Source organism: Acomys russatus, chromosome 9 (assembly GCF_903995435.1).
Source record: "Acomys russatus chromosome 9, mAcoRus1.1, whole genome shotgun sequence".
Classification (NCBI taxonomy): domain Eukaryota; kingdom Metazoa; phylum Chordata; class Mammalia; order Rodentia; family Muridae; genus Acomys; species Acomys russatus.
Window position 1 is genome coordinate 58,459,568 of NC_067145.1, and position 13,087 is coordinate 58,472,654.

General features: G+C 44.9%; 2 protein-coding genes across 3 annotated transcripts in view; both read left to right on the forward strand.

The window, feature by feature from the left end:
* Prkcq (protein kinase C theta) overlaps positions 1–13,087 on the forward strand; it is a 132,221-nt gene that overhangs the window by 110,558 nt on the left and 8,576 nt on the right. The window contains exons 15-16 of the mRNA XM_051151438.1: positions 3,221–3,359; positions 10,744–10,932. Of these exons, the coding sequence (XP_051007395.1) occupies positions 3,221–3,359; positions 10,744–10,932 (328 nt within the window). The remainder of the gene's footprint in view (positions 1–3,220; positions 3,360–10,743; positions 10,933–13,087) is intronic.
* LOC127194016 (3-alpha-hydroxysteroid dehydrogenase) overlaps positions 1–13,087 on the forward strand; it is a 1,235,587-nt gene that overhangs the window by 7,550 nt on the left and 1,214,950 nt on the right. The gene's annotated exons all lie outside the window — the stretch shown is intronic.

The window sequence follows — 13,087 nt, forward strand, 5'->3', positions numbered from 1 at the left end:
TATTTTAAATGGATGAGTAGATATATGTATGTATGTCTATGCAGAGCCAAGCATGTAGTACATGCCTGTGATCCAGACAGTCAGGAGCCTGAGGCAAGAAGATTCTAAGTGAAGGATAGTTTGGGCTACATTTTGAGTTTGTGTGTGTGTGTGTGTGTGTGTGTGTGTGTGTGTGTGTGTGTATGTGTGTGTATCTGTGACCATACATGTAGTGGGGTAGGCACCACTCACTACTCTGAAACCAGTATCATGAGCTGGTGAACATCCACTACTGTATAGTCCCTGTTTGATGATTGTGATGGTCAGAAAATATGTAGAACCCCCAACTCTAACATATCTAAATTCTAGATTTTTAGTGGGAGGGTAAAATTACATGAAAATATAGATGCAGTGCATTCTGAAGAGCCCAATAAATAGGACTCCAGTTTTAAAAGGAGAGGGAAGAAAAGGCCTTGTCAGAACTGACAGCACTCCAACAAAATCGTCTTGTTTTCTGGTAGGTTGTTTTTAAAGGAGAAGAGGATTTTTCAAATAGAGAAAGTGACTGCAGAGAAATCACACGCACGCACGCACGCACACACGCATGAAGGAAGTCAAGCAGTTAGCTCCTAGAACTGTTTACTACCTCACGTGGTGCAAAACCAAATTAACCAGTCCAGAACCTGTGGCTGTCCGGGACAGAACTGAAGTGATGGGAAGGGAAGAAGGGTAGATGCTCATCTTTCAGCATCATCTAGTGGAGGCGTCTAATGGAATCAGCGGCATCTTGAAAGATGCTCTAAGTCCTATTGGATGTAATATAAAACAATGGACTCAGAAAATATACAGGCCTGAAGAGCTGGGTCCCCACCTCTGAGCATGTCTGAGCTGAGGTGGGATTGACTGTATTTATGAATGATAAACGACCTCACCTACATATCTGAGGCCACGTCCAAGTGCTTTCACGTGACCTGCCTCAGTAGATGCCACAAAAGATAAATAAGCAAGAGGCATCATGGACCTTATCTGTTGTTAGGATTGAGAGGCTCAGCAAGGCAAGTGAAACCAGTTTTGCCTTGGCTTCTGGGTAGAAGATCTTCTCCAGAATTGACCGCATGACAGAGGTTTCCGTTTACTTTCCTCTTATGCTTGATGCATAAGTGCCACAGGGACAAGCAGTGGCCGTGAACTCTACAGCCCTTCCCTTGAGTCCTGACATCCTATAGCGAAGAGTAAGTTGAATGAGTTGCCTCGGAATACTCTTCCCCAGGTTCTAAAGCCTCTCCAGTTGGTTCCAAAGAACCTGGCTGGTCTTCTGCCTTCATTCCTTACGTCCATGGAGATGTAGCTTTGAAGAAGAAGAAGAAGAAGGAGGAGGAGGAGGAGGAGGAGGAGGAGGAGAAGAAGAAGAAGACGAAGAAGAAGAAGAAGAACCTTCTGGACCTTCCTTCTCCCCTCCCCCCACGTCCCCACAGACATCTGTACTGCCTTAAAAAATGGATTGCAAATTTGACATGAAGCTTGTTTTTCCTAGCCAGAGGCGCAGAGAACATTTATTTTTAGATCAGTTAAAATACATCCGTGTGTAATTTCATGAGGCCGGTCTGATGAGAAAGACCAGGTGGTCTTTGTATAAAAGAATGTTAGAGAGAGGACTAGGCCTGCATCCCCAACCACTGCCTGGCTATGTGGGCTGGATAAAGAAAATCACCTGTGAGAAACTTGTCTTATCTGAAAAAAAACTAATGGTAATATTAACGATATTAACAATAACTTGATGGGGTTGAGGAACTGGCTCACAGGGTAGGAAGGGGTGCTTACTACTCAAGCTCAAAAACCTAAGTTCAAATCCCCAACACCCCCATAAAAAGCCAAGTATGACTCATGCATTTGTAATCCCAGTGGTGGAGGGAAAGGAGACAGGAGGGCCACGGGGGCTTGCTGGTTGCCAGCCTAGCTCCAAGTCCAGTGAGAGACCGTGTCTCGAGACGGAAAAGTGGAGATCGATAGAGCAAGGATGCTCACCCTCTTCCTCTCTCTTTCACGTATGCTCATTCAAGTGTGAGCACTCGCCCACACATGTGCCTGTATACCACACTAAACACACTACATACACTCACACCCAGAACACACAATAATAATAATTTGATATCAAAAGACTACTGTGAGGATCAAATGATGTGACAAATATATAGACAAGCAGAAGAAGCCAGTGAAAGTCTTAGATGCTGTGCCCGCTGCATTCTGGTCTGTCTTAACGCCTCACAATTAGGTATCTAGCTCCCTAGAGATGGCACCCGTCACCTTCAACCAAATTTTAGAACTATATAAACGCACTTATAAATGACCTATAAATGACACCCGTATGGCAGAGCATATGGATTAGCTAATAAAGCTAAATTGTTAGCATATGAATTTAGATTAGCCCGTAACTAAACGTAATGGGATAAAATTGCGAGGTTGTGTATTTAGCTCCCGGGAAGACTAGCATTCTCCAAGAAAAGAATGAAGACATGGTAGGCACCTTCTGTCTTGACCATGAAAGTGTGGCAGGAACAGACAGCATCATGAATCTGAGACATGACACAGAAACTTGGTGACACACGTGGGTAGTAGAAATGACTAAGCTGGCCCAAATGGAAGATGTCAACTCCAGGGACATCCACTACGTCTCTGCTCCAGCTGCCTGTGGGTTCTTCTCTGTTTCTCTATTCCCCTTATTCTCAGAGGAAGTGATGCTAGCAGCTAGGACAGTTACTCAGGGCTCCTTCACAGCTAAGAACCATTGGTTGTTAATTGAGCCCATGGATATAACTGAGTATTTAATGTGTGCTACACTGTCATCAGAACTGCCGTTGGAACACTGACTCAGTTACTGATGTTCTCACTGTCCTGCTGAGACATCCCTGTGGAAAATATGAGTCGAGCCCCTATGGTGCAGCGAGTATCCAGAAGGTTAGGAAGATATGAGAATCTGCCACATTCTCTGGCCCAAGCCAGCTGGCCAGAGCAGTAAGGGCCTCAAGAGAAGCCCTGAGTGTGAGCCACTGATATGAGAGGTGGGACAAGTGAGAACAGCCATGTGTGGTCCAGGGGATGAGGTGGCAGCAGAGATTCCTTTGCTGACGCTCCCCCCTTCCCACTGAGATGATGACACAAGCTACCATACCTCCATGAGAATGTCGTCTGAACGAATCCGTGTTTATTCAAGTGAGATTTTCACTTGGCTTTTGTTTTTCAGGGACCTGAAACTAGATAATATCCTGTTGGACAGAGATGGACATATCAAAATAGCAGATTTTGGGATGTGCAAGGAGAACATGCTAGGAGATGCGAAGACAAATACTTTCTGCGGGACTCCTGACTACATCGCTCCGGAGGTAGGGGCATGCTGCCCAGGTGGCCTTTCCCTAGCCCAGTGTGCTGAGGACGAGTGCTTTCTCCCTCTAAGACTCGGTGTTTGGTTTGGTCTGTGCAGTGTCTTCAGATGCAGACACACACATGGGTCTTTTGAGTTTTATAGAAAATGCTAATGACATCTCTTCATGGCTAGAGGAGTCTAGACTCTGAGTCATGGTTCTGAGCTACCCCAGCCTTGGAAACTATCTGTTCAGAACCAACAGAAGGGGCACCTGGCAAAGAACCAAGGAGAAACAGATGTCCACCTAAACCAGGTTTAAATGTGGGGTCAGAGTACTTGGAGGGATGGTGGAGGCGCAAGGATTGTCAGCGCCTCCTACACTCTATTTCTTTCTTTCTTTCTTTTTTAATTTATATATTCACTTTACACCCCAATCATTGCCCCTCCCTCTTCTCCTTGTAGCCCCTCCCTCCCACTCTCTTCCCCCATCTCTCCCTTCTCCTCAGAAAAGGGGAGGCCCCCCAACCCACCCCAGCACATCAAATCCCATCAGGACTGAGCTTATCCTCATCCACTGAGGCCAGGCAAGGCAGCTCCATTAGAACAAAGTGATCAAAAGCAGGCAACAGAGGCCATATCATAGACAGCACCTGCTCAGCCTACTAGGGGACCCACATGAAGATCATACTACCCACTGGTTACATATGTGTAGGGGCCTAGGTCCAGTCCATGCATGCTCTTTGGTTGGCCACACCCCATTTCTAAAAAATGAGTATAGATTCTTCTCAGGGGGCATCTGTCCTTTTGACTAAACTCGCTTTCCCTTCTCCATCTGCCCACCCCAGGGAGATCAGAGACTGCCTAACCATGTGGTCTTTGCCATAGCAGGGACTATCTGGCCATGTTGCATTTATTTTACTTTTATCTTTCAAATTCCTTCCCAGCTGCTTGTTTGCTCTAAAGTCTGGTACTGTTGCTCACTTTTGAAAAGCTTCTTAAATTTTGAAATAATTATAGTTCTGTAAGAAGTCCCAAAGGTAAGGACCTGCACCCTCCACCCAGCTTCCTCCATTGGTTACATCTGAATTGGTCAGCAGCTGGAGAGATGGCACAGTGGGTAGGTAAGACATCTTCCTGGGCAAGCATAGGGACCTGAGTTCAAATCTTCCAGCACTGACTTTAAAAAACTAGTCATGGTCATTTGTATACCTATAAACTCAGAACTATAAACTCAGAGACAAGGAGAATCGCTAGGGTTTGCTGACTGCCAGCCTAGCTCCAAATCAGTGAGAGACCCTGCCTCAAAGAATAACATAAGGAATTAAGTACCAGGATCTTCAGTGTCCTACACCATTGTGGCTGCGCACACCCACTCACATACGTTTGCATCTGCATATAAACCACACACGCACAGTATATTCATTACTTTTCTATTGCTGTAACAAAACACCATAACCAAGGCAACATATGGAAGGAAGGTTTATTTGGGCTTATAGTTCCAAAGGGATAAGAGTCCATCACTATTACAGAGGGGAAGTTTGGCAACAGGCAGGCATGGTGGGTGGACCATAGCTGAGAGCTCACGTCTTAAACCACAAGCCCAGGGAATAGTGAGAGGCTTTGAAACCTCAAAGCCTGCCCTCGGTGACACACTTCCTCCAGCCAAGCCACACCTCCTATGCCTCCCCAAACAGTGCCACCAAAGTATCCAAAGGCTTAAGGATATGAGGGACATCTCACCAGTCCCCCTGAGGAGAGGATTTGGATGGTCTTCCCTTTTACAGGCAAGGACTCAGTGAGGGGACTGGCCCAGAAAAGTGAGACAAATTGGCCTTTTAAAAGTGAATGAATGGGAGCTAAAGAGATGGCTCTACAGGTAAGGGCACTGACTGCTCCTCCAGAGGACCCAGATTCTAATCCCTAGCATCCACATGGCAGCTCCCAACTATCTGTAACTCCAAGATCTGACACTCTCACATAGATGTTATTGCAGGCAAAACTTCAATGCACTTAAAATAAAAGTAAATAAATTTTTAAAAGATTTAAAAAGTGGATGAATGAATGGAGGGTGGTCTTCTAATAAGGACAGACCCCCAGTTTCCCAGGTAGAACAGTGTCAGCAGCAGATCCCCACAGTCTAATCAACCGTGGCAGCTGGAACTTAAGAGCCATGTTGCTTCCTCTGTGCTACCATGGCTTAAGGAACAGACGGCCAATGTTCTTCAAGAACTTTGTGGGTGTTTTAACTGTCCAGTTCATTGCTGCAATATCTTTATTCTGATATTAGAACCTGCATGTGAGCACAGATCCCAACTGTGGGTGCAGTAAACCAGTTTGAGTTTGAGGGGGAGCCGGAGCTCATAATGGTGCAAGTAAGTGTAGGAGACCTCAGAGCAGACTCCATTCAGCACCAAACCCCTTTGGGGATTAGCCTAAATGGCTGACTCAGCTCACATGTACCACATTAGTCTCAGCAAAGGTCTCTGGGGTCTTCCTCATGCCCCACGCCCACTCTCCCACTCCATCCAACCCCCACTCCATGAGCTATGTCTAATTATTTCCCCTCTATCTCAGTGTGTCTAAACAGCTTCGCATCTGTCCTTGTTCATCCTGTCTGCAAATTCTTAGGTTTTGCTTTCTCCTCAGCAAAGCTTCCCTTCCTTGCTCTGTTTCCTTTCATGGTTTCTAGAACTTCCTTTGGTGACCTGCCACTTTCTTTTGTAACTCCCCTCTCTGTCTTTGAAGCATGCTGGTCTCCCTGTCGGTCCATGCTTCATTCTCGAATAAGGCAGCATTAGATCTCCATCTCCCTGTCTCTCTCTCTCTCTCTCTCTCTCTCTCTCTCTCTCTCTCTCTCTCTCTCTCTCTCTCTCCCTCCCTCCCTCCCTCCCTCCCTCCCTCCCTCTTTCTCTCTCCCTTCTTCTCTCCTCCTCCCTCCCTCACCTCACTTTTTATTATGTACACATATATGCAGGGGAGGGGTATGTGAATAATGTGTAGTGGTACCCAGAGAGGCAAAAAGAGGACATCAGCGCCTCTGGAGCTGAACGGCAGGTGCTTGGAATCGAACTCCAGCACTCTACAAGAGCAGCATCTGTTCTTAACTGCTGAGCCATCTCCAGGGAATCTGTCACCTCCTGTCCTGAATGCCAGGCTTGGCACTACCCTCCCTCAGGGCTTCTTTCTCTCCATCATACATGTCACTAGCCTCTACGTGTTTTCATGCACATTTATTTATTCATCTGTTTATCTATATTGTCATCATTTTATGTGTACGCCCACCTGAGGGTCTTCATGACTTACGTGGGGAGGTCAGAGGACAACTTGCAGGAGCCAGTTTTCTCCTGGGGAACAAACTCAGGACATCAAATATGGCCATGAGTACCTTAGCCCACTGAGCCATCGCACAGCCCTTTATTCTTAAGGTTTTAATGCTGTTTCTTTATCAGTTAAGCAAGCACTCTGAAGATATGTGTGTTTACATTACATATGAATCTCATGTATTGCTACCAATTAACATGGTCTATGAACTAAAGAACATACGTAAAATGAATAAGACCAAATTAAACTAAGAATGAGATTTAAAACAACAACAACAACTGGTACTAAAAAGCTTAATTTTGTTCTATTTTATTCATAGTAGGAAGTAAGTATATATGTCATTAAAATTAGAAGATCAAGTGACTTTTTAAAAGTTATTTCTCTTATTTTTTGAGATTTGATATCATCATATCCCTGCCCTTCTCTTTTTCCTCTTCACCCCTCCCATGCATTCCTTCTTGCTCTCTTTCAAATCCATGGCCTCCTTTTTTCATTGGTGGTGGTGTGGGTGTGCGCACGTGTGTGGTCCTAAACACATATGTACACCTTCTCAGTCTTTATAATATTGCTTGTGTGCATGTTTTCAGGGCTAACCATTTGACATTCGATGACCAGTAGGCATGCTCTTCCCTGGGGCAGACTGTTTTTCCTGCCCTCAGCATTCTGGAGCTGCCTGCAGTTCTTGGTCCAGGGTTGAGGCCTCATGGGCTTCCCCTGTGCTCTTTAGCATGACTATTGGTGTTGGCCTTGGTCAGCTTGTATTCGGGCAGTCATACCGGTGAGACTTTATGGCTATAGCTCCTGACAGTCTAAGCAGAGCCGATCTCACAGCAAACTCCCTGCTCTTCTGGCTCCTGCAGTCTCTCTTCCCCCACTTTGGCACTGATCCCCAAGCCTTAGGTGTGGGAGTGGGTAGAGATGCCTCAGCTGGGACTGGCCTCCACGCTCTGCTTTTGAGCATTTTTCTGTAATGGTCTCTCTATCTGTTATAAAGAAAATTTTTTCTTGTTGTGGGTTGAAGACTTTACTTAGGAGATCACTTTTTTTAAAAAGTATCTTGGTTTAGGAGCCCATGAGATGGCTCGGCAGGTGAAGGCACTTGCTACCAAGCCTCAACACCTGGGATCCATCCCAGGACCCACATGACAAAAGGAACAGACTCCTGGCAAGTTTTCCTCTGACCTGCATACATGTGTCATGGCAGGCACACACCTCCCTGCATTCAATACATGTAATTTTTAAAAATAATTTTTTAAAATCTTGGTTTAATACTTTAGGACGCTTGTATTGAAAGGTCTGATGTATTTCTTCAGATTTTTGATTCTCATACTCTCATGCCTGGTAACGATGCCAAGCAAATACAATATAAAACAGAATTTATAATCTGTATTTAGCAAGGACTCACTGGTGATAGCAGATGTAAATCTATTATCCGAAGTGCTATTTTTAAGACTTTTTCCTCTCTAAGGAAGCTGCTTTTTGGCCAAAACATGGCTGATGAGTCTGCTGGTCCAGCCTCACACGTGGCTGATAAGCAAGCTGTCTGAATGAGACATGTCACTGTCTTTTCTGTCTGAATGAGACATGTCACTGTCTTTTCTTACTTCCCGTATATTTGTGTCATTTACTTCAACTCTGCCTCTAGCCCAAGCGTCCTGTTTGCTCATTGCTCCTTAGGTCCACTAATGGGATGCATGTCACCAAGCAGCTGTTCATCATCATCTCAGGAGTGTGCACACCTTAACACCCTAGCTCCAAGAGGCAGAAGGACCTGCCACTGTCACCCATTACAAGGGACAAAGAGGGTCTGTGTCAGAAAATGACAAAGCCATTATTAGTATTTTTTTTTTTTTTGGCCAGTTTCTCCAGTTTGAAGTTGTGAATCTAGTTCTTGGAGTAAGGCAGCACTAGGAAAGGGGACCCTCAAACCAGTACAGCGGCACTGCCCTCTCCACCACAGGACAGTTCAAAGAGCCATGCAGGAAGAGACAAACACCAGGAGACAATATGAACTGTTAATTGAAATCCTCAGAGACTGGATTTCAGAAGCCAGCTCTCAACTCACTGTGAGATCTAAAATAAAAAACACAGCCCCCTAAGTCCCGTCAGCATCCTGCAGGGGTAAAAGCCCAGGCTCCGGGTGTTCTTAAACACTAAGACCTAATGCGCGGCAGAACACCTGGTGTGTGTTAGCGGTCCTTCCTGAACAGCGTGTTCCCTGTATAAATGTACATTCTGTTCCTTTCTCCTAGCATAAGACGGCGTTTACTTCAACTAACATCACCTAGCCTCAAAGCTCCAGTTTCCACGACAGCTGCCTCCTGGCCTCCAAATCTCTTTTTTATTTGTTCCTCCGAAATGAAGTTGTTTACAGAGACGCTTCTTGCTCAGAGCCGGTTCTGGCTGCCACCTTGTGGCATGTTCTGGGAATTGCATGTGAGCCCTGTACCTAATACAGGTTCCCCTTTGTGTGGGGTGAACCAATTGACTGTAGGTACTGATGGTGCAACTTTTCCTTCTTTTCTTCCTATCTAGGTCTCACTTTTACACTATTCCTTAAGGCAAATAAGGTTGGCTTTTGTGTATTGACTGTAAGATGAGCTTTTATTCTTAAACACTGAATTACAGCTAGCAGGTAGCAGTTTACGACAATGGCCAACTGCAAAATGATCTTTATTTTCACACATGGGAATAAGTTTCATTCAAGTAGCTGGTAACATTGCACTTACAGAAATGTCCAGGTCACAAATCTCCTTGAATTTTCTCTCTTCTGTAGGCTACTTAGAGCCACCCTGTAATAAGGTAGCCAGATGTAAGCATCCTTTCTAACAAGGTAGCTTCTGGATGGATAAAGAGTGCCCCACCCCCACCCCTGCCAAGCTGCTCAGATGAGAGACTCCACCTGTGCAGAACATGTGGGATTTTATACAACCATCAGAACGATTGAGTCGTGGGACATTGCTCCATGTCCCAGGTCTCGCTCCATGCAGATCCAGAGCCTGGCTATCTCACACAGGGGAGCCAGGCAGTGTTTGTCTTTGTATCTGGCTGATTTTACTTAGCATTCAGTGCTCTGGGTTCATATACTTTTGTCTCTTAGGTGGCTTTCTGCTGTGTCTACGTGTCCCAATTTCTTTGTGTATTCATTCTACTGCTGGGCTCTTTGCCTCTTGCCCTATCTTAGTTCCTGTAAACACTGAGACATTAAACAGAGTGCCCATGTTTCTTAAGCACGCTGATTTTGTTGCTTTTGCTTATACACCCACCATTATATCATCTTCAGCCATTCATGTGGTCATGGATCTCTCTATGTACCGTTTTAGCAAAGCTGGGGGCTTGCTGCATTAAGATAATGTGCAGTGACCAGTGGCTTGCACATGCTTGGCCTTCTAGCAGCAGACAAGGAAACTGCTGGAAGTCAAGGTACAAAGTCTTTATTGCTACAAATAGTAAAATGGTTTTATACACACACACACACACACACACACACACACCATATGATAGACCAGACCATGCTCATAGCTCGCCTTATGTAGTTTTGAGGAGTCCCTGGTCCTCTGACTTGAGTCCTGCTGTCCTCTCTCGTGATGATCACATGACTTGATTCTGCATCCTATTGACTAGGTGTGTGACTCTTGACATGAACAACTGTGATTCGCTGGGTATTAAAGATGGCACTGGGTTAAATGGCATCCGTGTGTACTCAATTACCTGAGTGACTTTATGCAAAGATGGGAGAACAGAATCCACTGGGTTCTGTTTGGCTGTCCGCATCAAAGGTAATGGAGGACTTAGACTCTGTAGGAAATGCGATACCTGCCCCCACCAGAACCTTACAGCATAGATAGGAAAACCAAAGCTACGGGCTTGGTTGGATGCTACCATCAAAGCCAGAGGACAATAATTCAAAAATGGTACCCTGAAGTCATAGTGTAGCCATTTGTTCCCAGTCTTCCACTTGCCAGAAGATACAGTTCCTGGTTGAAACTACGGTTATCACAGCCAGTCATTTGCCTCCATCCTTGGAAACGCTATCAGTCATCAGACTCCTGTACCAGCTAACGATGCTCTTGGTCCTGCAGATCTTGCTGGGTCAGAAATACAACCATTCGGTCGACTGGTGGTCCTTCGGGGTTCTACTTTATGAGATGCTGATTGGCCAGTCGCCTTTCCACGGGCAGGACGAGGAGGAGCTGTTCCACTCCATCCGCATGGACAACCCCTTTTACCCGCGGTGGCTAGAAAAGGAGGCCAAGGATCTCCTAGTGAAGGTAAGACATGACGCCGAAGCCTCAAATGTGCAAGACCCTGGGCTTGACCCCTAGCACTGAAAAAGCAAGCCAAGAAAGAAATGAAAAGAAGCAAGAAAGAGAAACGGAAGCTAAGAAGGGAGTGGCAAAATCAGTGTTAGATTCTACTCAGTCAGTCCCATTTGCTTCCAGGTTCTGAGCTAGACACAGCCAAACAGCACAGAGTGCATTGAATTGTATGGTGGAGTGCCACTGTCTCTATGTCACCCAAAGCACTGATGCTATCAGCTCTGGTAGGAAAGCAAATCTTAAATACACACTCAGGGGATCAAGAGAGGGTGAGGGGAGGAAGGAGAAAGATCTGTGTCTCGTTGTTTCTCATAGGCAGACTCGTGTGTGTGTGTGTGTGTGTGTGTGTGTGTGTGTGTGTGTGTGTGTAAGTAAAAGGGAAACTATTTGAGGGAAGGAAAGAAACCAGCTGGAGAGGGAAGGAGGGAAAGAGAAGTGTAACAGGGGCACAAACATGAACTAAGTATGTTTCATATATCTTAAAAATGTCACAATGAAATCCATTATTTTGTATACTAGAGTAATAGGAAAATTTAACTTTGAAAAATAAAACAGCCATGACCAACCCCCCCCCCAATCCAACTAGTATTTACAGGCAAGCATGATGGCACACTCTGTATTCCCATGTTCCCAGCACTTGGGAGGAAGAGGCAGCAATTTCAGCTCAAGCAGCTGCTTAGTGAGTTTGAGGCCATACCAGGCCATATGACTACATGAGACATTGTTTCAAAAAAAAGGAATTGGGTGGGGGTGATGGGAGGGGAGTAAAATAAATCCTCTTTTCACCATTTATACAAGAAATGGCCAGGCAGCCTGGGGTGAGTCTGGATGGAGCTATAGCTGGTTCTCCTAAGCAGTCACAGTGCATGGTTTCCTTGTTCTGTATGTGTTATCTGCCTCCTGTGTACGATACTCCTTTGATCAGTGCATTCTCCATCCTGGCTTGAACCTTCAACAGGATGCAGACTTCTCTGCTCACTCTGGTGAAGGCAAATTTCTGAAGCTGGCAACCCGAGGCCCCAGTCAGCATGTCAGTCTTAACATTAGTGCAAGGCCGCTGCCCAACTCTGTCCAGAGTTTATGGCTGACAGGTTCTGGCCTGTGGAGAAGGAATTGTGGTCATACGGAGGTTGCCTGTGTCCTTGGTCTCTTCCCTTCCAACACTTGGGTCTCTGCTTAGGCCTGTAATGATATAGGAAGAGTCAGTGAGTTCAGGTTCAGCCAGAGACGTTCTTATTCTTTAATTATTATATAGTTAACCTATATTTAAATATTATAATAAAGATTTAATAATATTTAAATATACGTATTTTACACATGTGCCATTTAAATATTAATATTTAAATTAGATATTTAAATATTACTAATTTATATGTTTATAACATATACATATATTATTTAAATATTATTATTTCTTTACTATAATATTATATATTATACTATTTTGTCTCCTCAAATTCATGACCTCTTTTCTTTAATTATTATTACTATACACACATGTGTGCATATATATATTATATATAGTCTGATAAGTGCATTACAAATTATTAACCCATGGGCTCTCTCTACAACCTCTATTAATAAGGTATAAATCAAAACTTTGAAAGCATCTCCATGGATGGGGTACAGCTCAGTGGCAGGGGTGTTTCTAAGCATGGGGTACAGCTCAGTGGCAGGGGTGTTTCTAAGCATACAAAAGTTCTAGGTTCCCTCCAAGTACCAAAAGTAGAAGAAGCAGGCATGGAGGGAGAGAGGAAGGGAGGGAGGAAGAGAACGAGCAATTCCAGCGTCATCTTTCTCACTAGTCCGCTTTCTCTCTCTTGAGGAACTACTTAGGATTAAAGCGAACGGGCTTTATACTTCCATGTCTCTGAGGCAAGTGACAACTTGTCTGAGGCATGAGAAACTGAGGTGACTCCAGAGCTCTCCCTGGGAGTCGGAATCTCAAATCTGAGAGGTGTTGACAAAGCCTCATAGGAAAGTCGGCCTGAGGTTAATGGAAGAAGGTATTTACAAATCAGCCTGTTCCGTGCACCTTCTGTCTCTGAGCCAAGCAAGCACCGAGCTTGGAAAACTCCCTGAATGACCAATTAAATTCACTTTTAAT